This window comes from Chelonia mydas, chromosome 1 (genome assembly GCF_015237465.2).
Source record: "Chelonia mydas isolate rCheMyd1 chromosome 1, rCheMyd1.pri.v2, whole genome shotgun sequence".
In the NCBI taxonomy this organism is placed as follows: domain Eukaryota; kingdom Metazoa; phylum Chordata; order Testudines; family Cheloniidae; genus Chelonia; species Chelonia mydas.
The window spans coordinates 184416746-184440867 of record NC_057849.1 but is presented as its reverse complement, the minus strand read 5'-3'; the positions used below and the strand labels follow the sequence as shown (position 1 = coordinate 184440867).

The 24122-nt window shown below is 41.0% G+C and overlaps 1 protein-coding gene across 1 annotated transcript in view; it reads left to right on the top strand.

Annotated features, from left to right (window-relative positions):
* The window catches only part of EPHA6 (EPH receptor A6), an 833227-nt gene that overhangs the window by 420766 nt on the left and 388339 nt on the right, over positions 1-24122 (top strand). The window contains 1 exon segment of the mRNA XM_043538468.1: positions 17584-17739. Within this exon segment, the coding sequence (XP_043394403.1) occupies positions 17584-17739 (156 nt within the window).

The following is a 24122-nucleotide window of genomic DNA, read 5'->3' as shown; positions in this document are numbered from 1 at the left end:
GCCTATGCCAGAGGTGCAGGGGGTGGGGGGAAGAGGGGGTATTGTCTGCACAGCCTTATGCAATTTTATTTGTGCCATTTCCTAACTTTGGGGTGCTTGATTTCACAACTTTAATGTCCTTTTATCATAGCTGTTTCATACAATTTAAATTTACAGCACTTTAAAATGTAGTAGGTGCCTGACAGTGACATATAAAGATACGGTCCCTGTATTAAAGAGCTTACAATCAAAATTCAGACGTGATGTGACAAGGTGGAGCAAAAAGGGGGAAAAGTGAAATGGAGAGAGAAGGTTAACAGTAATAATATACCCAGGGTGCAGAGTGGCGCAGTGTGAAAAATAAATCTTGACTGTATTCTCTTCCACAAGGACATCCTGGTGTCTGTGAGTGGGATGGTGTCCTGAACAGCAACCTTTGTTTCAGCTAGTGCTCTCCCCTTATGTCTCCAAATCCTAGGAAACCAATCCTGGGAGATGGACTTTTGTGGGTATGGTGAGAACCTTTGAAAATATTCCCAGATAAGAACTGTTAAGTTGCGAGTACAGATTGGTAGTATATTATAGGGATATTGTAACAAAGTAAGCATTATAAACCCAGGAAATTCAGAGTTAAGTTTAAACTTTAAAAAATCTAAACATGTTAAGGTATGAAAATGTACAGTTAAAGCATCCAGACAACCTTAACTCTGCCCTTTAGTGACACCATGCAAGAACCACATGATTGTTTGATGTTTTAGTGTTTGTGGCCTCAGATTAGATTAATCTGAAAAAAGATACATTTTTATTTTTTCCTCCTCATGGGGAAAGCTTACTTTTAAAAAAATTTCTGGGCAGTGGTCTGTAACTGGGAATAGGACTGGTACTTCCTCTGTATGCATTTCTACTGAAGAGACTAATTAAAAGGTGATGTTCCAATGGTACTCATCCTTTCTTGAATCAAAATACTTTTAAAATGTTGCCTGAGAGAACTACGTTTTTCAACATGAAGTGGAATGTCCAGCAGTGACAATATCCTGGGTAGTGGCAATATCCTGGGTAGTGGCAATATCCTGTCCAACAGTGACAATATCCTTTGCCCTGGATTCAGGAATCACTGCTGTAAGAAACCTAACTTCCCTTGGACCTTCTAGTAATTCTTGTAGGCCTCCCTGTAACAAAACTATCAGTTGAAAAAGCTCTACGCTTATTTCTCATTTCTTGGCGGCAGTGACATGCTCCACAGCTGTGTACTGGAAACAGCAAGATTGCAAAGATACAATTGCTTTCTTTGGAAGTGATTTTATTTAACTACGGAGAATAGAAGCCAAATTATATAGCAATCACTGAGGTCAGGATTTTTGAAAGAAACAAGCTGAGCACCCAAAAAATCACTAGAGACACTTTGAATGGGCCTGACTTGCTGAAAGCAATGAGCATACCCGTTCTGAAAATCAAGCCCCTTTAAGGTATCTCCAGTGGGGCACCCAAAATCACTAGTTTCTCTTTTGAAAATTTTGACCCTAGTGATTTCTATCCAGTTTTGCTTCCCTTCTTTATACTTCAATAAAATAATCTCTCGAAGTCTGGGTAAATGTAATTACTTATGAAATACCTGACACATACGTAGACTTTTTTCATTTGTCTGGTTCTTCTCTCTCTTCCCCCATAAGTGTATGTATATTTGTTGAATTTTACAGCTGCACTGTACACTCTCCCATGTTGTCTTGGTATGGTAAAATTCTTTTAGTTTGTGAAAATAATTAAGTAAACTTAAAAAATTACACAGTAAAATGCATGAAAACTTAAGTGCATATTCCTCCATTTGCAGAATCTCAAAATCACTTTTCCTCCACATATAGCTGTTGCAGTCACATTAGCTTCATTTCATATTCTGCTAGCTGCAAAGACAGTTATGTATGGATATTTTTGAAAAGATGGACACAATATTTGTATTATACTGTGAAGGTATTAATGTTAATTGTATTCATAAGTGTAAGTTTAATCAAGTAAACATGGTACCTCATTGGTGTCCTGTGGAAACAAATATGCTCTATTTCAAAAGTAAACCAATTATATTTCAGAGATTATTTATAACAAGGTTGTCTGGACATTTAATTGATGATCATCCAAGGCCAAGAATAGTAAAATGCAGGGAGAGCTTTCTCCTGGGCTGCTCCAAGACTGTGGAATAAACTCTCACAGAAACTAAGGATAATCACAAACCTCACCCCACTTGAAGAGCAAGGCAAATTTCTTTGACCTTGTCTCTCTGACATATAGCAGTGTATGTGTTTGGATTTTTTTAAAATAAAATACACAACAAAACACACCACTGCACACACTTCACCCCCTGCAGAAAGCATGAGAGAACAAACATATGACAGCTATTAAGTCAAGTTGGTGCTTGGAAGGCACTTAGATCCTACAGTGATGGGTATATAAGAACCTACATATAATAGAACAAAGCTGAAAAAACAGATTTTGCCAAGTGCTACAGGATTTGACCTGACATTGATAATGACCAATTAAATTAATAAAGGCATTAGCACAAAAATATTATACACTAGAATGTGAAAGATATGTTTAAGAAAACTTGGAGGAACATTTTTCCAAATAATCTACTTAACTCTATGAAAGGTAATGTGAGATGGATTACCCAAAAGCAAATTGAATGTCCTGAATTAACTCAGTGGGAAAACACACAAAGTTAAAATGATGAAGGTAGTGGAGAAAGCAACTAGCAAATGGGTCTAAAACATTTCATATGAAACCAAATTATCCAAAGGATAATACAGCAGACACTTTCTCTGCTTTTGGAAAATCTATAAAGATTAAAAAACACCAATGGGCGAATTATTTCAAAATTGTTTAACCAGTTGTGAATCCAAGAACCCAACTGAAGGGAGGCTTAGCAGTGGCTAGAATGCGGAGTGCCAGTCGTCCTTTCAGACTTTTCAGAAGCTATCTATAACTGGGAAATGACAAACATCAGGTGTTGATTGGACCTAAGAGAAATGCTGAAATCAGCTCTGGTCACTGCATGATTGTTGCACTGTATGTCAAAAGCAAAGCCTAGAAATGTAGTTGGAGTGTGCGCTAACACACACAGAAAGTGGTTGTTTTGAGTCACTTCAGGAACAAGCCAATTGTTGCTCTTTGCTGCTAGCAAGATTTCTTAGTTGCAATCTTAAAAATGTTTGAGGAGAACCTGACAAAGCCCTTAAGAAGTGCAGAATAATATTCATCCATGCTATATAGTGCAGATATTCAGTGTTTAATGAACTATTGAATTGTGTCTAGCATGACAGGTACTGATAATATTAATATAATTGACTGCTCTCCTCATCTGTGTTCAATAGTCTGTGTGGGTTTAGATAAACCACCAAAATTTTTAAAAAATGTGACTGCATTCACTGCTCAAGTTATTATATGGGGAAAAAACAGCACTGAGTTGAACTGAAAACAATATTGGTATCTACCCATGATCTATTTTGTTGTTTCTCATTATAATTTTTTAATAAATGGCATCAGTAGGAAATTGAAATGTTTGAATGTCTGGAAACCAGCGACTGAAGAAGAGTAATGAAAAGATGGAAGAACAACTAATTTCATTTCCTTGTGTATATGACATTCTTACATGTTCGGGCTACCCAAACAAAATACAAGAAATGACTAACCCTATCCAGGGTAGCTAAATGCTGGACACAGACCAACAAAAGATGGTGAAATTTGGAAATGGAAACAAAAGCCAGTGAATGTGTGCAAGATAAGAAAATGGGGGGGAATAGCTGTATGCCTACTGAATAAAGCATAGTCCCAACTCCCTCATGGGAAGTAAGGAGGAAAAATAGACCAATGGCCTACCTCTTTGGTCATTCTTTTAGTGCCTCCTTTATTGGCTCCTCATTGTCCCTTTTCCCGTTCTTCATAGGGCCCCCATGGGGCTCTAATATTTTCTCTCTTTCTGCCATCTCTGTGTGTGGTGTCATCCATTTACATGGCTTCAACTAGCATCTATTTTTCAGCTCCTGACCTGACCCAATCCCCCCATCACAGCCCATTTCTCTAACAGCTCCCATTGCATCTCTCACTGCCCTGAATGAGGCAGGGATCATGTGGAGAAAACAGTATATGATGATGTAATTAGTTTGTGTGATAATTCATACAACACAAGAGGGTAGAATTAATGTAGCACAGTCTGCCTTAATCCTGGCAGTTCCTAACTTTGAACAGCTTGATTTTGCACCGTTAACATTCTTTTAACATATTGTCAAGTATCGGAGGGGTAGCCATGTTAGTCTGGATCTGTAAAAGAGACAAAGAGTCCTGTGGCACTGTCATAAATATAAAGGGAAGGGTAAACCCCTTTAAAATCCCTCCTGGCCAGAGGAAAAATCCTCTCACCTGTAAAGGATTAAGAAGCTAAAGGTAACCTCGCTGGCACCTGACCAAAATGACCAATGAGGAGACAAGATACTTTCAAAAGCTGGGAGGAGGGAGAGAAACAAAGGGTCTGTGTCTGGCTGTATGCTGCTTTTGCCGGGGATAGAACAGGAATGGAGTCTTAGAACTTTTAGTAAGTAATCTAGCTAGGTGTGTGTTAGATTATGATTTCTTTAAATGGCTGAGAAAAGAACTGTGCTGAATAGAATGACTATTCCTGTCTGTGTATCTTTTTTGTAACTTAAGGTTTTGCCTAGAGGGATTCTCTATTTTTGAATCTAATTACCCTGTAAGGTATCTACCATCCTGATTTTACAGAGGTGATTCCTTTACTTCTATTAAAAGTCTTCTTGTAAGAAAACTGAATGCTTTTTCATTGTTCTTAAGATCCAAGGGTTTGGGTCTGTGGTCACCTATGCAAATTGGTGAGGATTTTTACCAAATCTTCCCCAGGAAGTGGGGTGCAAGGGTTGGGAGGATTTTGGGGGGAAAGATGTGTCCAAACTACGTTTCCCAGTAAACCCAGTTAGAGTTTGGTGGTGGCAGTGGAGATCCAGGGTCAAAGGATAAAATTAATTTGTACCTTGGGGAAGTTTTAACCTAAGCTGGTGCAAGTAAGCGTAGGAGGTTTTCATGCAGGTTCCCACATCTGTACCCTAGAGTTCAGAGTGGGGAAGGAACCTTGACAGGCACCTTCTAGACTAACAGACATATTGGAGCATAAGTGAAGTGGGTGTTCACCCATGAAAGCTTATGCTCCAATATGTCTGTTAGTCTAGAAGGTGCCACAGGACTATTTGCCACTTCTAACATATTGTTTCATATGACATATAAAATATATGTTGTGATAGACCCAGGCCAGTTGGGTACAGCAGAGTAGCAGAAGGGAGATATACTGGCCACTGGATTAACAGTTTTCTCTTCCCTGACTGACCAGAGCAGGGCTGCTCCAGGCTAATGAGAACACCTGACTCCAATTAACCTGCAAAGAGTCAGGTTAGGCCATTAAGCTAATGTGACCAACTGACTCTAATTAAGGTCCCTCTGATAATATAAAAGGGCTCACTCCAGTCAGGCAGAGAGGAGCCAGAGGAGAGGAGGTGTGGCTGAAGAGCTGGTTAATGAAGACACCCTCAAGTCATTGGTAAGGGAGCCCTAAGGTAAGGGTGAAGAAAGGAGAAGCAGGAGAGCTGTGGGGAAGTGGTCCAGGGAAATGTAGCAACTCTGGCAGTAAAAGGTTGGCTGCCAACGGCTGCTACCATTAAGGTCCCTGGGCCGGAACCCGGACTTCCCCCCAATCCACCACTACAGAAGCACCTCCTGGGAGGGGAAAACAGGCCTCTGTCAGGACAGGAGGCTAAACTGTTTTGGCATGAGGCCACTGGAGCAACAGAGACTGTGGGAACTCTCTCACCAACCTCCATTGCTGACTTATGATGAAAAGGGCTCAGTAGACTGTATCCCTGGCCCTAGAGAGAGAAGGGCTATGTGGAGGGTTGCAGTGAGCCTCTGAAGCTAGCATAAACCGCCTGGAAGCGCAGGACTCACGGAGACAAGGTCGGAGCTTTGCCACAACATATATGGATTGTATTCATCTCCTCAGTTCTTTTGTATGTAGCTTTTAACTAGATTGTAAACTGTTTGTGGTTGGGGTTATCTTCTTGTATAGCTGGATTGTGATTAGCACATTGTGGGCATTACTGGAATACAAATAAGGTGTACCTTTTGTAAGGTACTCGGATATTGCAGTGATGAGTGTAGTATAAAAACCTGGAGAGAGAGGAAGAGAGAGATATAATATGCAACAAAACAAATATGAAAATTGTACTTCCCTGTCAGCCTCATGCTAATGAATAGTGAATGGAATGTGATAAGAATTAAGCTCCAAAATGGACAAAGGGGCTATGTGTTTTAGTGGCTGTGGCAAATCTTGTGCTACAAAAAAAATAATTCAGCAATTAAACAGAACTCAAGAACATGACTGTTTTACTAGGATTACTGTTTAGGCAATGCTGTAAGATTTGGAAACTAAAATGTCTCCCAAAAACAAAGTGTAAAGGTTTTTTGAAAGATGAGATTATCACATCATAGTGTTTTGCCATGCAAGTGATTCATGCGAAAACAAACTTGTAATGACCACAAAAGAGCAAACAATATCCACTTTGAGGCTACCTGACACCCTTCTAAGTACTTTAACTGCTAGATAAGAGGTTAACCCTCGATTGTGCTGTATGAGAGAGAGAGAAATTGAGTATTGGGATGCGAAAGTGATGATCAGTACATGGATAACTGTCTTCAGAAAATTCATTAGAGCTTTGTGAAAGAGTTAATTTTCCTTCATGTTGTGGTTCAATGTGTAATGCAAGATAAATTACATGCCTTAAATAAGGAAAGTAATATTAATTGTATAATTTCTACAATTTAAATATATTTTAATCAAGCCCTGACAAAACTGCAGTAAAGTACATATGAGCAGAAGGGTAATTATTTAGCAACCAACAGAATTAAAAATAGTAGTGCTTCCCTGGTACTTCATTGGAGAGAGAAACCTACTTTGGAGGCTTTGAACTGTACAGTAAAATATGCTGCTAATTATTTAACCATTAAGTCAACATATTATCATCCCCCTGGGTTTTAGAAAAGTCAGATCTCATGTAGCTAGTAAATTACTAGCATACAGAGTCATTTCAGTTAGATAAAGTTAGGGGAAATAAAACATCTACTGGCAATTTGGTGGTTAGAAAATATCCTGTGTGTTAGCAGAGATTATTTCTGGAATAATTCTGAAATTGGAATGCTTTTTCATTCTGCAGTTTTTCATAGTTTAAGATGACTAAATAGCACAGACACACACAAAAAGTAACTTCTAAAAATTACAGACTCCATGGGTATTAGTTGAAGAACATATTAAAGGTATGCAAACCTATCACAGGGGGCTTATTGGATGACCAAGATCCCTTCCAGCCTTACATTTCTATGATTCTATAATAGTAATTGTGACACATTCTCAGGATGTCCAGGACTGTGAGTCACCTTATTACCCCACTGCCTCCAGTGAGAGGAAGATCTCCTTGTGCTTAACTGTGTCAGTCCCTGAACAATCTCCTCAAGGCTCTGCCAATCCTTACTTTGCCTTGCAGGTTAACAATAGGTTCACCCAATCCCTTAGCCCCTTGGAGCATTCCCCTGCAGCATCCAGCTTTTAGCCTTGGGACACTCACAGAAATTAGCAGGTAAACTGTCCCCAGAGCAACAGTGCACACACTAGCTTGTTTGGTCCAGCTGAGGATCAGCACCAATATAACATCACAGCACTGAGATATATTTATAGTGAAAACAATCACACGTTTATTATCAAATATGAAAATTTAAGAGACATTGAAAAAGGATAGTTATGGAAACAGAAATGGTTACTTCTAAAACACTTCCTAAAGTCTAAACTTTAACAGGCTAAATCCTTGTTTAAAGTAGTTTCTCATCTATATATAAGAGTGACCATACTGGATCAGACCAAAGGTCCATCTAGCCCAGTATCCTGTCTTCCAGCAGTGGCTAATGCCAGGTGCTTCAGAGGGAATGAACGGAACAGGAAATCATCAAATGATGCATCCCCTGTCACCTATTCCCAGCTTCTGGCAAACAGAGGCTAGGGACACCATCACTGCATATCTTGGCTGATAGCCACTGATGGACCTATCCTCCATGAATGTATCTAGTTCTTTTTTGAACCCTGTTATAGTCTTGGCCTTCACAACATCCTCTGGCAAGGAGTTTGACAGATTGACTATGCATTATGTGAAGAAATACTTCCTTTTGTTTGTTTTAAACCTGCTGCCTATTAATTTCATTTGGTTACCCTTAGTTTTTGTTACGAGAAGGAGTAAATAACACTTCCTTATTTACTTTCTCCACACCAGTCATGATTTTATAGACCTCTATCATATCCCCCCTTCATCATAAAGTACCAGTCTTCTTATTAACCTGTCCTCATAAAACAATCTCCCAGCTTGTTCAGCCAACGTGCCTGGGATCCTCTTCTCATGACTGCAAAAAGTGCTGTCTTTTTTGCTTCAGTGAAGGATAAAAAGGTGTCCTTATGCCTTCTTTCTATGCGTCCAAAGTTCATTGTTTTGCCCCCAGAGTCCGGATGACCCCAATGATTGATTCCCTAGTGTGCTGCCCAATGTTTGCCTTCACATCTTCATGTTGATCTTGTATGCAAACGGTTTTCCAAACAGTTCTAATGGTTTGCAGTATTTATTTTACATGTGAACCAAGGCAGACTGGTGAATATGCATCCTTTGGTCAAAACTTGCTTGTCAATCCTGCTTTGACTCAGACTTTAAAACATATTTTCCACATTTGAGGCCAACTTTTAAAATTGATGTAATGTATTTTGCATATTGGATTCTGTATAGGAAAAAATTGTGTGCTTAACTTTACTTTCTAAACACATGCAACCAGTTTCCTGTTAAAAAGATTCTGGGAAGTTTAGTCCCACAGTCACTTTGTGTACGAAGTAATACTTCCGTATAACTAGAACTACCACTAGAGAGTATACTATGGTGATGTTGAGCACTATTTAGGGCCTTGATGCAGCAAAGAATTTAAGTACATAGCTAACTTTAATCCATGTGAGTAGCCAATTTGAGTCAGTCCCTGGCTGAATCAGGTACTAACATTTTTCTGCATCTTGATTTTTTTGGGCTGCATAAACTCTTGTTTGTGATGACAACCTGAACTCCAACTAGTATTATCTAATTTGTTTATGCATGCGCATAGTTTGTGCACTCAAGTTAGTTTTTCATGCCCCAAAACTCTCAAAAAAATTGTGTATTTTGAAGGTTCAGTTGAACACCTTATTAAAAATTGGGTCCTTGATACAATTTTCCTTGGTTTGTATATTTTGTTTGTAATTTTTACACTGGTAGTTGACACTGGTCCCCTGCAGCCTTAGAATCTATGAAGATATTTTAGGCAACCATGCCGTGTGACAAGGGTAGACATAGTTTGGCTACAGACAATGGGAAGAAAATGGATGGCTTATGTGCCAATTTAGCAGTAGTCACTTGCACACTATGGAGCACTAGAAAGGGAGCGCTGAGGGAAAATCTAGATACCTTTTTTTTTTTTTTTTCCAAAGGTGCAGAAGGATTTGCTGGCAAGGATGCTCATGCCCTTTTTTCCACTCTTCCCACCCCTAGTGCCTCTGGAGGCTTACACAGATATTGTCTCTCAGACAGTGAAGCATAATTTAGTCCTTAGACAACAGAGTATGTATTGCACCAAATCCTAGCTAATTAGAAACTAGATCAAATCATAGCTCTGAAAAAAATAACATTTTCAGTTTGTCATCACCAATAAAATCTAAGGTATGACTCTGGAATGTTAGGATGTCCTTCCTTCTGTTTTTTGTCACCTAACAAATGCATGTGGGTTCTCCCCCCGCCGCATACTAACTTTGCATTCTTATCTATTGATCAATTTCCTAGTAAACCTTTACAAGTACATTGATCCTTTTATTAGTCACTATCTCTGTCTGAAATAAACTTGACCAAAATGTTCTGCTTTGTTTGCTGTATTGTGCTAATGAACACCATTGTAAAATCAAAGATTGCAACATAGTAAAGAAAACCGTATATATCACTGAAATCGTTTCGTGTTTTTTTCCCCTGCTGATGAGTTTGTTAAATGACTTTTTAAAATCCTTGGTTGTAATTCTAATCTTTGTAAATCCTTTGTGGAAATAGTTAAGTTTGTAGCAAATATTTAATCTGAAGGTGAAATTCTGCCACTAAAATCTGATATTTGCAAACGAAATCTAAGCCTGGACAGGTGTAGCAGCTGAAATGCTTTATTTCAGATTCGGATTGCATATGCATTGATTTATATAAAGAGCCATCTTATTTCTTTTCATCTTGAATTTGGCAATCAGCATTCTCCAGAGTTCAATTACTCTGAGTTTGTGATCACTTGGAGGTTTTCAGCATATGTTATCATATTTTATATATATGTGTGTGTGTATGTGTATGTGTGTGTATGTATGTGTGTATATATATATATATATATATATATATAAAGCACTGATTTTTTTATTTTAAAGTATCCAATAACTGTGACTGTCTTATTTTATATTTGGCCTTGGGGTTTGTCAATAGTTTTGTAAAATTAACCAAAAAATCTGTCTCTGCTGTTGTCTTCTGCCGTAGGGTATGTGGTATGTACCTGGATTTTCAGATACATTTGCTTGGTTTGTCAGTATGAACTGAAATAATTCTCTCTCTTTTTCACTTGACTATATCAATCTGCCATTACCTTTCCTACCTTTGTGTGAGTGGTAAATATGTTCTTTCTTTTGTCTGTATATATCATATCAAAACAAAACCATAATTATGTTTAATAAATAAAAAATACACAAAGCAAACCAAGTGCAAATGAAGACCCAAGCGACCCATTGTGCTTGTAAGTGCAGCCTTTGTACTCTTTTCCCATACTTTTTCCCTTTCTTTTTGTCATCTTTCATCTCACTCTAGGTCCCAAGCCTGCCACTGATTCTGTGCAACCACACCCCTGCACCCACACAGACCCTTTTGGAGGTCAAGGTGCTCTGTGCAGACACATGCAGTCAGTTGCTGGATCAGGGCGTTAGAATGTGAGGTCTTCGGTGCTATACAAATAAACATCATCATCACAAACTTGTTTAAATAGTAATATCAGCACTCATGTCTCGGTTACTGCAAATCCTTCTCTCTGGCCTTGACAATGCAATCTTGCCCCACTCAAATCCATTCAAATTGCTACTGCAAATATCCTTTTCCTAGCCCCTTGCTTTGACCATGTCACTCTTTTCTTCAGATCTTTCTGCTAGCTCCCACTTCTCTATCACATCTAATATAAGCTAATCGTCATTATTTTTAAGGCCCTTTACAGTCAGTCCCCTCACTGATCATCTCTCGACCCTTGCTTCCATCACCCTCTTGATATATTTTCCAAAAAGCACCTCCATGCTGCCTCCCATGCTGCCCCTGAAGTTTAGGAGGAGCTCCTCATGAAAAGCTACAAATACACCTCATTATCCACTTTCAGATTCCTCCTTAAAACTCTCCTTTGCCATGATGCCTACAAAAACTTGACAAATGTTAGATTGCTGGTGTGCTGAAACCCCTGCCTTTATCATGCTGACTCCTTATACTCCCTCATCGCTCTATCCATGGCCATCTGTTGTTTCTTGTCTTATACTTAGATTGTAAACTCCAGGCGGCAGGGACTGTATTTGTACAGCACCCAGCACAGTAGACAAGGCTCCTAGGCACTACAGCAATATAAGTAATAGTATTAATTTAATAAAGACACCATCTATAGTCCACTTCTGTCATGTGCACTGACTAAAAGAAAAAGAGGCTATAAATGATCTGACATCACTTTTAACAATCCAGAGTAATGGAGAGAATATTGTCTCTTTTTATGTTAAATTTACCAGTGATAAGCCCCTCTCTGCTGATGTAAGGTAAACTGTATGACCCCATTTCCATTAGTAACTGAGCACCTTACAATCTTTAATGTATTCTCTTAGCACCCCTGTGAGGTAGGGAAGTGCTGTCATCGTGCATTGTACAGATGGTCAACTAAGAGACTAAGAAAAGCCCAAGGTCACACAGGAAATCTGTGGCAGAGGAAGTATTTGAGCCCTGAGTCCTACAAAGGCACCCTAACTACTGGAATATATTTCCTCAGACAAACATTGTGCCTCTTCCTCATATGATCTCTGCAAGTGCAGAACTTCTCATTCAGCTCTTCTAAGCATTAAAATACTTTCTAGTCACATTATTCTTATGGCTAATCCTGTGTGCATATTACAGGTGCATATACATAGTTGACTTGCATTCTTCTGCATGTAAACCATTGGAAGATTTGGGGTATGAGAAGATAAGAGCGTGCACTTCCCACCCTGCAAATCTTAGAGTTGTAGAGGTCAGTGCATCCCAGTAATGACCATAGCAGGTGTAGGGTCTGATACTTTCTTTCTAATGCCAAGACTGCCAAGTTCACTCCTCTCATCTCCTTCACCAGAAGTACTTATTGTTTTTTCAGTGACTGCAGGAGGGATTGTCCGGCTATGCAGAAAGGAGGAGAGGAGACCATGGATGTGGTTTAATAGGCCACTACTTTCCTAAATGTGTGGGAGTACCCACAGATAAAGCTTGTACATAGTGCAAGTTATTCCACAATCATTTACATATTCTTGGTGGGCTATTGGCATCCTTTCCCCTTACCCATCCTGGTCCCCAACCAACCCACTGCTGGGACCTTGCCACCCTCACTTGGTTAAGGGGGGCTATAAAGGAGGGTTGCCACCCTGCCATACCGGTCATAGGCACCTCGAACCCTCCTGCCCCCGATTTACGCTCTTTTTTTAAAGAATGCGTCTCTTAAATCCTTTCCCAATCCATTTGATATGATCACCGTATTCATTCTCTGTGAAGTACCTGCACTGGACACAGGGCTTTTACGCCCCAGACTTTGCACATAAATAATCCCCTTATCTTCTGGTCACCTGTGGGGGACCTGGGATGAAGCTGCCTCCATGTTGCAGGTAACTCACTGGCTCTCTAGACACCCTCAAAGTGGGCAACACACCTTCTCCGCCATTCCCAACAAAGGTCCCCGCAGCTTAATGTGCGATGAGGTCATTCTTCCTTAATGCTCATTCAACAGGGAGTAGGAGAGGCGCCTGCGAAAATGGTTAAAGCTGTTGGGTCCAAGCTAAACTCTTAAAATTGCATTGGAAATTTTTTTTTCTCATACATAATTAATTGTTGCCTTTTCCAGGCCCCAATCTTTCTGTTTCCTCCCTCCCCTTCAGCCCCAGCCACTGAAGAGCTTGTCTTTGTGTCAAGCCTATTTGACTCAGCACCGGGGCCTGTAGGATATGTTACATATCACTTCATGATCATTTAAAAAACTCAATATGAACTGACCATGCAGCTCTAAAGAGCACAGTCACTAGCAGTCTTTACATATTTGTAGAGGACCTCACTCTTAAATTGTTACTTTGGTAAAATCATTGTTTCTTATGACTGAAGAACAGAAATGCTTTTTAGCTTTTGTGGCAGGGTGAAGCAGGTAAGCCTGAATGTGTAAAAATCAGAAAAAGCCAAATTAATCCTTAATTATATTATAACAAAGACTTTCATGGTGGAGAAGTTGGAAGGAGTGTGAGACTGTGTACAGCACGTACATGTTTTAGTTAATCTTTGTTCTGTTTTGTTATCTGAATAGGAGTTTGTAATGCAGTGAAAGCAATACACCAGTCAGACAGGTGTGCAGATTCATATGTGCAAATTTGGCAGTTGGCAGGAGAAGGAAGAAAATCTGCTATCACAAATAGGTGGTGTGAGTCTGAAATTCGTTTCAAAATAATATTGCAGATGTGACAGGGCCAGCCCAGATGGCTACAGGAGAGTGATAGAAGGCAGATATATTAGTCCCAGGTTAAGTAGGTCCCTTTTCCCTGGGTAAGGTAACAGGGAAGGTTCCAGAACAATCAGGAACTTTCTGGAAACAATTAAGGCAGACAGGCTGATTAGAACACCTGCAGCCAATCAAGAAGCTGCTAGAATCAATTAAGGCAGGCTAATCAGGGCACCTGGGTTTAAAAATGAGCTCACTTCAGTTTGTGGTGCGCATGTGAGGAGCTGGGAGCAAGAGGCACTGGGAGCTGAGAGTGAGAAGGCGTACTGCTCCTAGAAGGAGGACTGAGGAGTACAAGCATTATCAGACAGCAGGAGGCAGGTCCTATAGTGAGGATGAAGAAGGTATTGGGAGGAGGCCATGGGGAAGTAGCCCAGGGAGTTGTAGCTGTCGCACAGCTGTTCCAGGAGGCACTCCAGACAGCTGCATTCCACAGGGCCCTGGGCTGGAACCTGAAGTAGTGTAGCTAACTCCCACCACTCTACACAACCTGAGCATTCCCTGATGATGATAAGAGCCTCATCAGTCATAGTAAGGCCGTTTTCCAGCTTCCAGACTCAGAAATGGTGTACAGGGGCTGGATCAGAGACTGAGGATCTCTCTCATTGACTTAAATTTGAATCTTGTGTAATACTCGTACTGTGTTTCTGTTGAATGACTGAGTGGATCATAGTTTTTTTGCAGTATTTGGTCCCAGGATATGAGAGAGATAAGAGAGGTGCCACAATATCTTTTATTGGACCAACTTCTGCTGGTGGAAGTCACAAGCTTTTAAGTTCCACAGAGCTCTTCTTCAGGTTTGGGTGAGGAAGCAGAATATCGGAGCTAAATACACATTGGGACAAATTGCTAAGCAGAAGGGGCAACATATGAGGGAGGCAGTCACTTGAAATGAAGCGGTCAATATGGGGTTAAATCATTATACACAATAGACAATGAAGTGGGCAACCAAAGATCCTAAAATTTAGGTGATAAATGTGTTACATTAATTTTTGGGAGAATGGTCCTTGGGGAGGAGACTTCTTAAATAGCTATTACTGTGCTATTGAATTGGTATGTTCACAAGCGTGGGGACTGATGCTTTTCATAAGGAGAAGCTAGTTGGACTGAATAGTAATAATGTATAAGCACCTACAAGGCAATTTTTGGTGATCAAAAGGAATGGTGATAGAAGATCTCCACCCCAGTCTGCCTATCATCAGTGCCCCAGAAAAGCCACTCTCAAGACCCGTTGATAGCCACAAGCAGTATAGGGTGAAGCCCTAGAGTGCAAGATCATGGTCCACTTTTACACAACATAAATCACTGCCGGAGCTACCAGCTGTGGAGGCGGCTGGGAGCCCCAGGGCTTGGGGGCCGTTTAAAGGGCCCAGGGCTCCGGCCGCCACTACCTCCTCCGGCCCTTTAAATCTCCGGCAGTGGGGCTCTGGCGGCAATTTAAAGGGTCTGGGATGGTAGCGGCAGCTGGAGCCCCGGGCCCTTTAAATCTCCGCCCGAGTCCCACTGTTGGAGCCGGCAGAGATTTAAAGGGCCCGGGGCAGTAGCGGCGGCTGGAGCCCCAGGCCCTTTAAATTGCCGCCAGAGCCCCACTGCCGGAGGCAGTGGAGATTTAAAGGGCCCGCGGTGGTAGCAGCAGCCGGAGCCCTGAGCCCTTTAAATCGCCTCCTGAGCCCTGCTGCCGGAGCCCTGGGGAAGCGGCAGCAGGGCTCTGGTGGCAATTTAAAGGGAAGCTGGTCCGGTACAGCGTCCCGGCTTACTTTCGCCTCTGCTTACAATATTCTTTTCCCTACACCGGTGAGCATTGAATTCAATGAAAGCAGCCTCAACAATACCAGTCTAATAACATATATATATATTCCCTTATTTCTCATTAATTGGGTTTCTCTTGTACCTTTGGTGGCTTATTTAAGATTTCTCAGTAGCATTATTTGCTTTGGGCCTAAGATAATGTTCCATGTAAATAGCCAAAACTGGGGGAAAAAAAGCCTGTTGAAATCAGACGTATGTTACTGTTGCGCTGTCTGAAGTGGTTCACAACTGTGAGTAGCTGCCTCAGGACAGATAGTCAAAAGCAGGGCAGACACACCAAACTGGTGGTATATTGTACCATTAGTTTTAACCAACCCAGTAACAAATGTGAACTCTTGGATCACTGTAGCAAACTTACCATGGAGTCACAGACAAGCCTCGTGGGCTTGCCTTTCTATCTTACCACCCAGGCAAGCTGGACTTAATGATAAATGGTCACATACACCAAAAATCACAAAATATTCAGGTTGCTCCCAATCCCAAGAGGCCAGCTACTTACCCAGATCAGTTTTATCTTAGATTTCACACCAAAAAGCAATGCAAGTAGCTAATCCCAAAGTAAACTAATGATTTGTTAACGAGGAAAAAGAAATGAGAGTTATTTACAGGTTAAAGCAGGCAACACATATACACAAATGAATTCATTCTCTGGTTCCAAAAGGTGACAGAGATGTCGTAATTTGTCAGCATTGAATGTCTTTTTAAGACTAACTCAGGTTGACCCTGGGGATCTCTGCCTATTTGTTTCTTAGCTCCAACCTTTGTAAGAGTCCAAACAGCAGAAATGAAAAATCTTTGTCAGCTATTTTTATTTCCCTCTTCTAGCATTCAGACCAATGGGACCAGGCTTTCTGCATGTAATTCTCAATGGGCGGATGGGCTAATCAACAAAGCTTTTGTCCTACAACGGCCCACTTAATTCTGATAGCCCTCCTAGATAGGGAGGGGCAGCCACTCTTGCCATCTGAGTTCACAAGTTTAGAGCAGGCATTTTTACCATTATAAAACAAACACATTTTATGTTGTAGCATGGAATACAAACATTTCAAGTGAGATTAATGCATGCAGCAATTTACAAGCATTTCATAGAGTCTAAATGCTAAACACATCCTTACAAGCCTAACGCCTATCTTTAACAATACTAACGGACAGGTGAGCTGCTCTTGTTTCCAGCTATGAATTTGTCAGTGTTCAGCTGATGCTTACAGACTTGGCAAAAGCTGGCACCTAGTTTGCCAGCGTCACAGTTACCACGAGAGGAATTTAATTAAGGTGCTAGCCTGGGATTTAGGAGACTGGATTCAGTTCCCTGCTCCTCCACAAACTTCCTGTGTGAACTTTGGCCAGTTATTTAGCATCTCCGTGCTTCAGTTGTCCATCTATAATGGAGATAACACATCCCTACCTCATAAGGGTGTTATGAGAATAAATATGTTGATGACTTCAGGGTGTTCAGTTATTTCAGTAATGGGGACCATAGAAATACCTTAATGGATAATGACCTACCCCACTTTTTCTCTTTACTGATAGATGGGACTAGCATACATCATACAACTTGCTTCTACACTGTGTGATATTCCCGGAGACTTCTGTACAACAGTTACCTAACAGCAGTGCTGACTAAAATCCAGCTGTAAATTGCTGAGAGCTGTTTGCCTCTTTTCATTGTTGTCCTGCCTGGAATTCTGAGACTAGTGATGTTTTTCATTCAGTCCATATATCTGAAGATTAAGCCAAGTACAGGATTAATACTCTGATTATAATGTATTCTGTATCTAGATCACAGAGAAAAGGAAGGTGCATTGGAAATGCATTGAACATACTGTATGTATGAAAGAAGCCTATTGATAATAATGAATAATTGTTTTCTTGTTTTTACAGCTTGCAGGCCAGGATTCTATAAAGCATTTGCTGGGAATATAAAGTGTTCCAAGTGCCCTCCACACAGTTTAACCTATGTAGAAGCAACTTTTGTCTGTCAGTGTGAAAAAGGTTACTTCAGAGCTGAGAAAGATCCACCAACTATGGCATGTACCAGTAAGTCTGATCTGTAACAGTGTTTGAAATTCCCCTCATTTTCATCTTATTTATTTTTACATAATTGAGAAGGCACCTCTGCATGCCAATATTGTGACCTATCCTTCTAAAAGAAAACAAAGGAAAATGTTTTCCTTAATTACAAATCAAACAGCAGGTTTCTCTTTAGTCTTAAAGCTCCTAAAAATTATTGAAAAAAGTTTCCCAGCTTAAGGAACATTTTTTGTTTGCTGGTTGGTTGGTTTGTTGTGGGTTTTTTTTTTTTTAAAGAAAAATTACAGAATATGTAATTTCTTCCCACAGATAACAAGGTTGACATTTGAGAAGCAGTATATATTTCATCTATTAAAAAAATAGCTTTGTACAAAAACCCTCAAAACACTGAGGACACATATAAAGTTGAAGACAAAACTGGTAGTACTTATTCCTTTCCTCTGGCTTAAATAAAAAATAAATATCAAACAAACATCATCCTGACAGATTGGCATAAAAGCTTAACTATCCAAAAAATCCTAAAATGAAGAGGGGCAGGGAAGATGCATTCAGTCATACACAGGTACAATTAAACCCTGTAGCATTTCCACTTCTTTCAAAAGACAATTAGATCTTTTTATATAGCTGTGATAATGAAAATTATTTAGTCTTTTCAAAATGTAAATGAAATCCTGTAATGTTTGACAGGAAACAAAACTAATGCATGAAAACCTGGAGGCAGAAATTCTGACTACAGAAAGACATTTTTCTTCTCATTGGATCAATTTGCTCATGTCTGGAGACAATGTAAAAATATAAATTTTCTTGTCAGTTAATAAAATAGTTCCCCTGGATTTTCATCGTTGGTTCATTATTCACTGATATTAATTTGTTGGTCCCAAAGTAACAATATCTGTTCCATCTGAGAGCACAGAACCAGCGACAGGAGCACACTATTTAGGTATAAAATATTGTTACTTCATTTAATGAAGACAAGTCTGGCTTGACTTCGCAAAATTTTCTAAGACCTCAAGTTTTCTGTGAAGAAATGCCTTGTCTCTGTTTAATACCCAGTAATGATCTGGTTCTTTCAAATTGTGTTTGTGCTACAATTGTCTTATTAAGATAATTCTGTGAATTTTCAGCACATTCAACATTAGATGTACAAGAAGCCTACATTATTTATTTTTTTTAAAAAACCCACAAAGCTAGAGCTCTTTTGCAAACTTCAAACAAGTTAGGATTCAATTCTTGTGAAATAGAATCATTTAAATATATATGAACTTTAATGTATTGAGGAGAGAGAGAGAGAAATGGCTGAGTTTTGAATGTTGTGGCATTCTTATCAATTTAAAACATTTTTGGATATATTGAGTTGAAATCAGTTATGTCAGAGCCAGAAATTAATGAAGAAGAGAAACATTTTGATATTATCTGTATATAAGAGAGGGTCAAAGTTAAAGAGTACAAGGGATGTTAAGAGTAACAAGAAGGGTTTCTTCAGGTATGTTAGCAACAAGAAGAAAGTCAAGGAAAGTGTGGGCCCCTTACTGAATGAGGGAGGCAACCTAGTGACAGAGGATGTGGAAAAAGCTAATGTACTCAGTGCTTTTTTTGCCTCTGTCTTCACGAACAAGGTCAGCTCCTAGACTACTGAACTGGGCAGCACAGCATGGGGAGGAGGTGACCAGCCCTTTGTGGAGAAAGAAGTGGTTCAGGACTATTTAGAAGAGCTGGACAAGCACAAGTCCATGGGGACGGATGCACTGCATCCGAGGGTGCTAAAGGAGTTGGCGGATGTGATTTTAGAGCCATTGGCCATTATCTTTGAAAACTCATGGCGATCGGGGGAGGTCCCGGACGACGGGAAAAAGGCTAATGTAGTGCCCATCTTTTAAAAAGGGAAGGAGGAGGATCTGGGGAACTACAGACCAGTCAGCCTCACCTCAGTCCCTGGAAAAATCATGGAGCAGGTCCTCAAGGAATCAATTCTGCAAACTTGCTGAGGGTGCAATCCATGCCATCACTTAGAGGAGAGGAAAGTGATCAGGAACAGTCGACATGAATTCACCAAGGGCAAGTCATGCCTGACTAAGCTAATTGCCTTCTATGATGAGATAACTAGCTCTGTGGATGAGGGGAAAGCAGTGGTCGTGTTATTCCTTGACTTTAGCAAAGCTTTTGATACGGTCTCCCACAGTATTCTTGCCAGCAAGTTAAAGAAGTATGAGCTGGATGAATGGACTATAAGGTGAATAGAAAGCTGCCTAGATTGTCGGGTTCAACGGGTAGTGATCAATGGCTCCATGTCTAGTTGGCAGCTGGTATCAAGCGGAGTGCCCCAAGGGTTGGTCCTGGGATCAGTTTTGTTCAATATCTTCATTAATGATCTGGAGGATGGCATGGATTGCATCCTCAGCAAGTTTGCAGATGACACTAAACTGGGAGGAGAGGTAAATACGCTGAAGGGTAGGGATAGGATACAGAGGGACCTAGACAAATTGGAGGATTGGGCCAAAAGAAATCTGATGAGGTTCAACAAGGACAAGTGCAGAGTCCTGCATTTAGGACGGAAGAATCCCATGCACTGCTACAGAGTAGGGACCGAGTGTATAAGCAGCAGTTCTGCAGAAAAGGACCTAGGGGTTATAGTGGACGAGAAGCTGGATATCAGTCAAAAGTGTGCCCTTGTTACCAAGAAGGCTAATTTTGGGCTGTATACATAGAAGCACTGCCAGCAGTTCGAGGGATATGATCATTCCCCTCTATTCGGCATTGGTGAGGCCTCATCTGGAGTACTGTGTCCAGTTTTGGGGCCCACCCTACAAGAAGGATGTGGAAAAATTAGAAAGAGTCCAGCGGAGGGCAACAAAATGATTAGGGGGCTGGAGCACATGACTTATGAGGAGAGGCTGAGGGAACTGGTCTTATTTAGTCTGCAGAAGAGAAGAATGAGGGGGAATTTGATAGCTGCTTTCAACTACCTGAAAGGGGGTTCCAAAGAGGATGGCTCTAGACTGTTCTCAGTGGTAGCAGATGACAGAACAAGGAGTAATGGTCTCAAGTTGCAGTGGGGGAGGTTTAGATTGGATATTAGGAAAACCTTTTTCACTAGGAGGGTGGTGAAGCACTGGAATGGGTTACCTAGGGAGGTGGTGGAATCTCCTTCCTTAGAGGTTTTTAAGGTCAGGCTTGACAAAGCCGTGGCTGGGATGATTTAGTTGGGGATTGGTCCTGCTTTGAGCAGGGGGTTGGACTAGATGACCTCCTGAGGTCCCTTCCAACCCTGATATTCTATGAGGACAGAACTGAGAACAGAAGGTGTCTAATGGTTGAGGAATGTCTATTACCAGTCAGAAGAAGAGTATGATTAGTTAGACAATGGAGAATGTAATAAAGCAATATGCTTGATATTTCAGCATGCTATGCCAGATGATCAAGAAAAATATCATGTTTGACTATATTAAGTGGTCACTATGTACATAAAGTCTAACATCACTAGAGTGTGATTAGAAAAAAAATCTATCTTTTTCAAGATCAAAGGCATTTATGTTTAAATTAAGTATATGAGTCTGAACACATTTCTTATTATGCTATGCTTACATAATTTCAAACTACCTCACCGCTCACAAAAAACAACCCAAACAATATTCTTTATATTAAAACTTGTGAATAGTTATGTAGGAAACCACCATTGTCTTGAAGCTGCAAAATAAAAACAAAACAAATCCTTGGGTTTTGTTTTTTATTTATCGTGCCTATACTCTTAATTATATATGTATTTCTTTACTATTTATCTTTCCTCTCTGACTCATTCTATTATATATAATAATATTTTGTACAGACAATAGTGCTTTTCATTCATGGACCGCCAAAGCACTTCAAGAACTTGAATTAATGAAGACGCACAATATCCCTATCATATGGGTATCATCCCATTTTACAGATAGATAAACAGAGACATAGAGGTTAGAGGAAGAATAAGTGGCAGAGACAGGAATAGAACCCAGAATTCTTAGCACACAGACCTTGCTCTAATCATTAGGAAAAACTTCCTTTCTGGTTTGTAAATTTAATTTGTCACTCAGTATCAAGTTGCACTATTTAAATGTAGGTATTAGTTAGTATAGTGATGGGCTCAAGGCACAAAATTCAGATCCCAATTCTGAGCATTCCAAAAATCTCAGGATAAAATCCTGTCCACCAGTGAGAGTTTTGCTGGTGACTTCAGTGGGACCAGGACTTCACCCTGAATGTATTCAGATTGGATATGGTGTTCAGTTTAGGGCCAAGAATCATCTTTAGTTGTGGACAAACAGGCTGATCTTCTGAATTGGTTGATACTGGGGAGGGGAAACGCTAACTTTTGAATGCTATTTGGTCCTATGGGCCTATTTGCCATGTCTCTTCCAGCAAACTGTTTTACACCCAGCTGGACCCTTTCCTCTTCCCCTTCCCCTTCTTCCCAGCTGTGTTCTCCCTAAGCTGTGCACTCATGCAGCTGCCCAGGAGTGAATCAAGGGCCGTGCACAGTGGCGTGTATTCAGGTGCCCCTACCCCTGCTGTTCTGCAGCTGCATTGCTCCTGCCCTCTGCCTAGGGTTGCCAGGTGTCCGATTTTGAACCGGAATGCCCAGTTGAAAGGGGACCCTGGCTGCTCCAGTTGGCATCACTGACCAGGCTGTTAAAAGTCCAGTTGGCAGCACAGCGGGGGCCTGGGGCTAAGGCAGGCTCCCTGCCTGCCCTAGCTCTGCGTGGCTCCTGGAAGCATCTGCCAGGTCCCTGCAGCCTCTAGGCCAGTGGTGGGCATGCGGCCCATCAGCATAATCTGCTGGCAGGCCGTGAGACAGTTTGTTTACATTGACCGTCCACAGGCACGGCTGCCCGCAACTCCCAGTGGCCGCAGTTCGCCATTCCCAGCCAATGGGAGTTGCAGGAAGCAGTGGCCAGCGTGTCCCTGCGGCCCGCGGTGCTTCCCGCAGCTCCCATTGGCTGGGAACGGCGAACCGTGGCCACTGGCAGCTGCGGGCGGCCGTGCCTGCGGACATTCAATGTAAACACTGTCTTGCAGCCCCCCAGTGGATTACACTGACGGGCCGCGTGCGGTCTGGGGGCCTCAGGTTGCCCACTACAGCCCTAGGGCCTGGGACAGCCAAGGACTGGGAGGCTCCATGCACTGCCACTGCCCCCATGCCATTTCCACAGCTCCCATTGACCAGGAACTGGGACCAATAGGAGCTGGGAAGGCAGCATGTACCGTGCAGAACCGCCTGGCCGCCCATTTGCCTAGAGGCCACTGGGACCTGGCAGACACTTCCTTAGAGCTGCAGTACACGGCGCCGCGACCCCACACCCCCTTATGCACCCCGACCCGGAGTCCCCTCCCGCTCCCCAAATCCCTCGTCCCCAACCCCACCCCTGAGCCCAGAACCGGAGTCGTAGCCCTCACCCCCTCCCACACCCTAACTCCCTGCCCCAGCTCGGAGTAGTAGACAGTATTTTCTTATGTAGAAAGAATCTGATATTAAGTATTAACAATAATTAACTTTATTGTACATAATCAGAACAGTCATGATGTTTGCTGAAAGGAGAGGGTGAAATAAACCCTTCATTTTCACCAATTCATTTGCTTCCCTTAAACCGTCCCCATGGTATTAGGAAATCCCTAAGAGCTTTGCACACAGATGTCTGCATAAGGGTTATTGCTGCCAAGTTTTTTCAAGGTGTCAAAAAATCTTTGTATAATTTATAAATGATAACAAAGCAATCAGACCACATTCATAAAAGCCCAGTGACACATAATTTAGCTGAATCTGAGGATTAGAATTAATTGTCTCTTTTTGTTCCAATTTCTAAATCTTAGTAAATGATTCACTGCATGTCATTACAGCTTAATAATTGCATGAAATCACAGTTTAGCTGGCATAATTTAACGGCAATTAAAAAGCTATTTAATCGGCATGCAAATTGGCATGAGGGCCCTTGAGTATGAAGGGTGTCTGTTTTTTCTTCAGTATCTGCAGGCGGACAGTTATATACTTTCAGACATGCCCAACATAAATGATAACATTCTTCCTATTCAAGGAAATATGAATACTCAATAATTCATGTTTTCTATTATAACTAAGGAAAAGCCCCAAACCCTGAATATATCACTTCCTAGTACAAAATTACAACAAAACAACAAGTGTCAAATAGTTTTATCTACAATATTCATTCCTGTACTGATATCATCTATAGAGAGTGACAGAAATCTGGCAGAAATTTAACAGAGATAAAGCCAAAGAAATATGAGAGCCGTGCTCTTGATACTTGGATCTACTTTAATTACTTTGTCTTGAACTGCCAAATCCAGTCAAGTATTGCATTGAAACTGAACTACAATGATAATCATAATATTTATCTCTTACA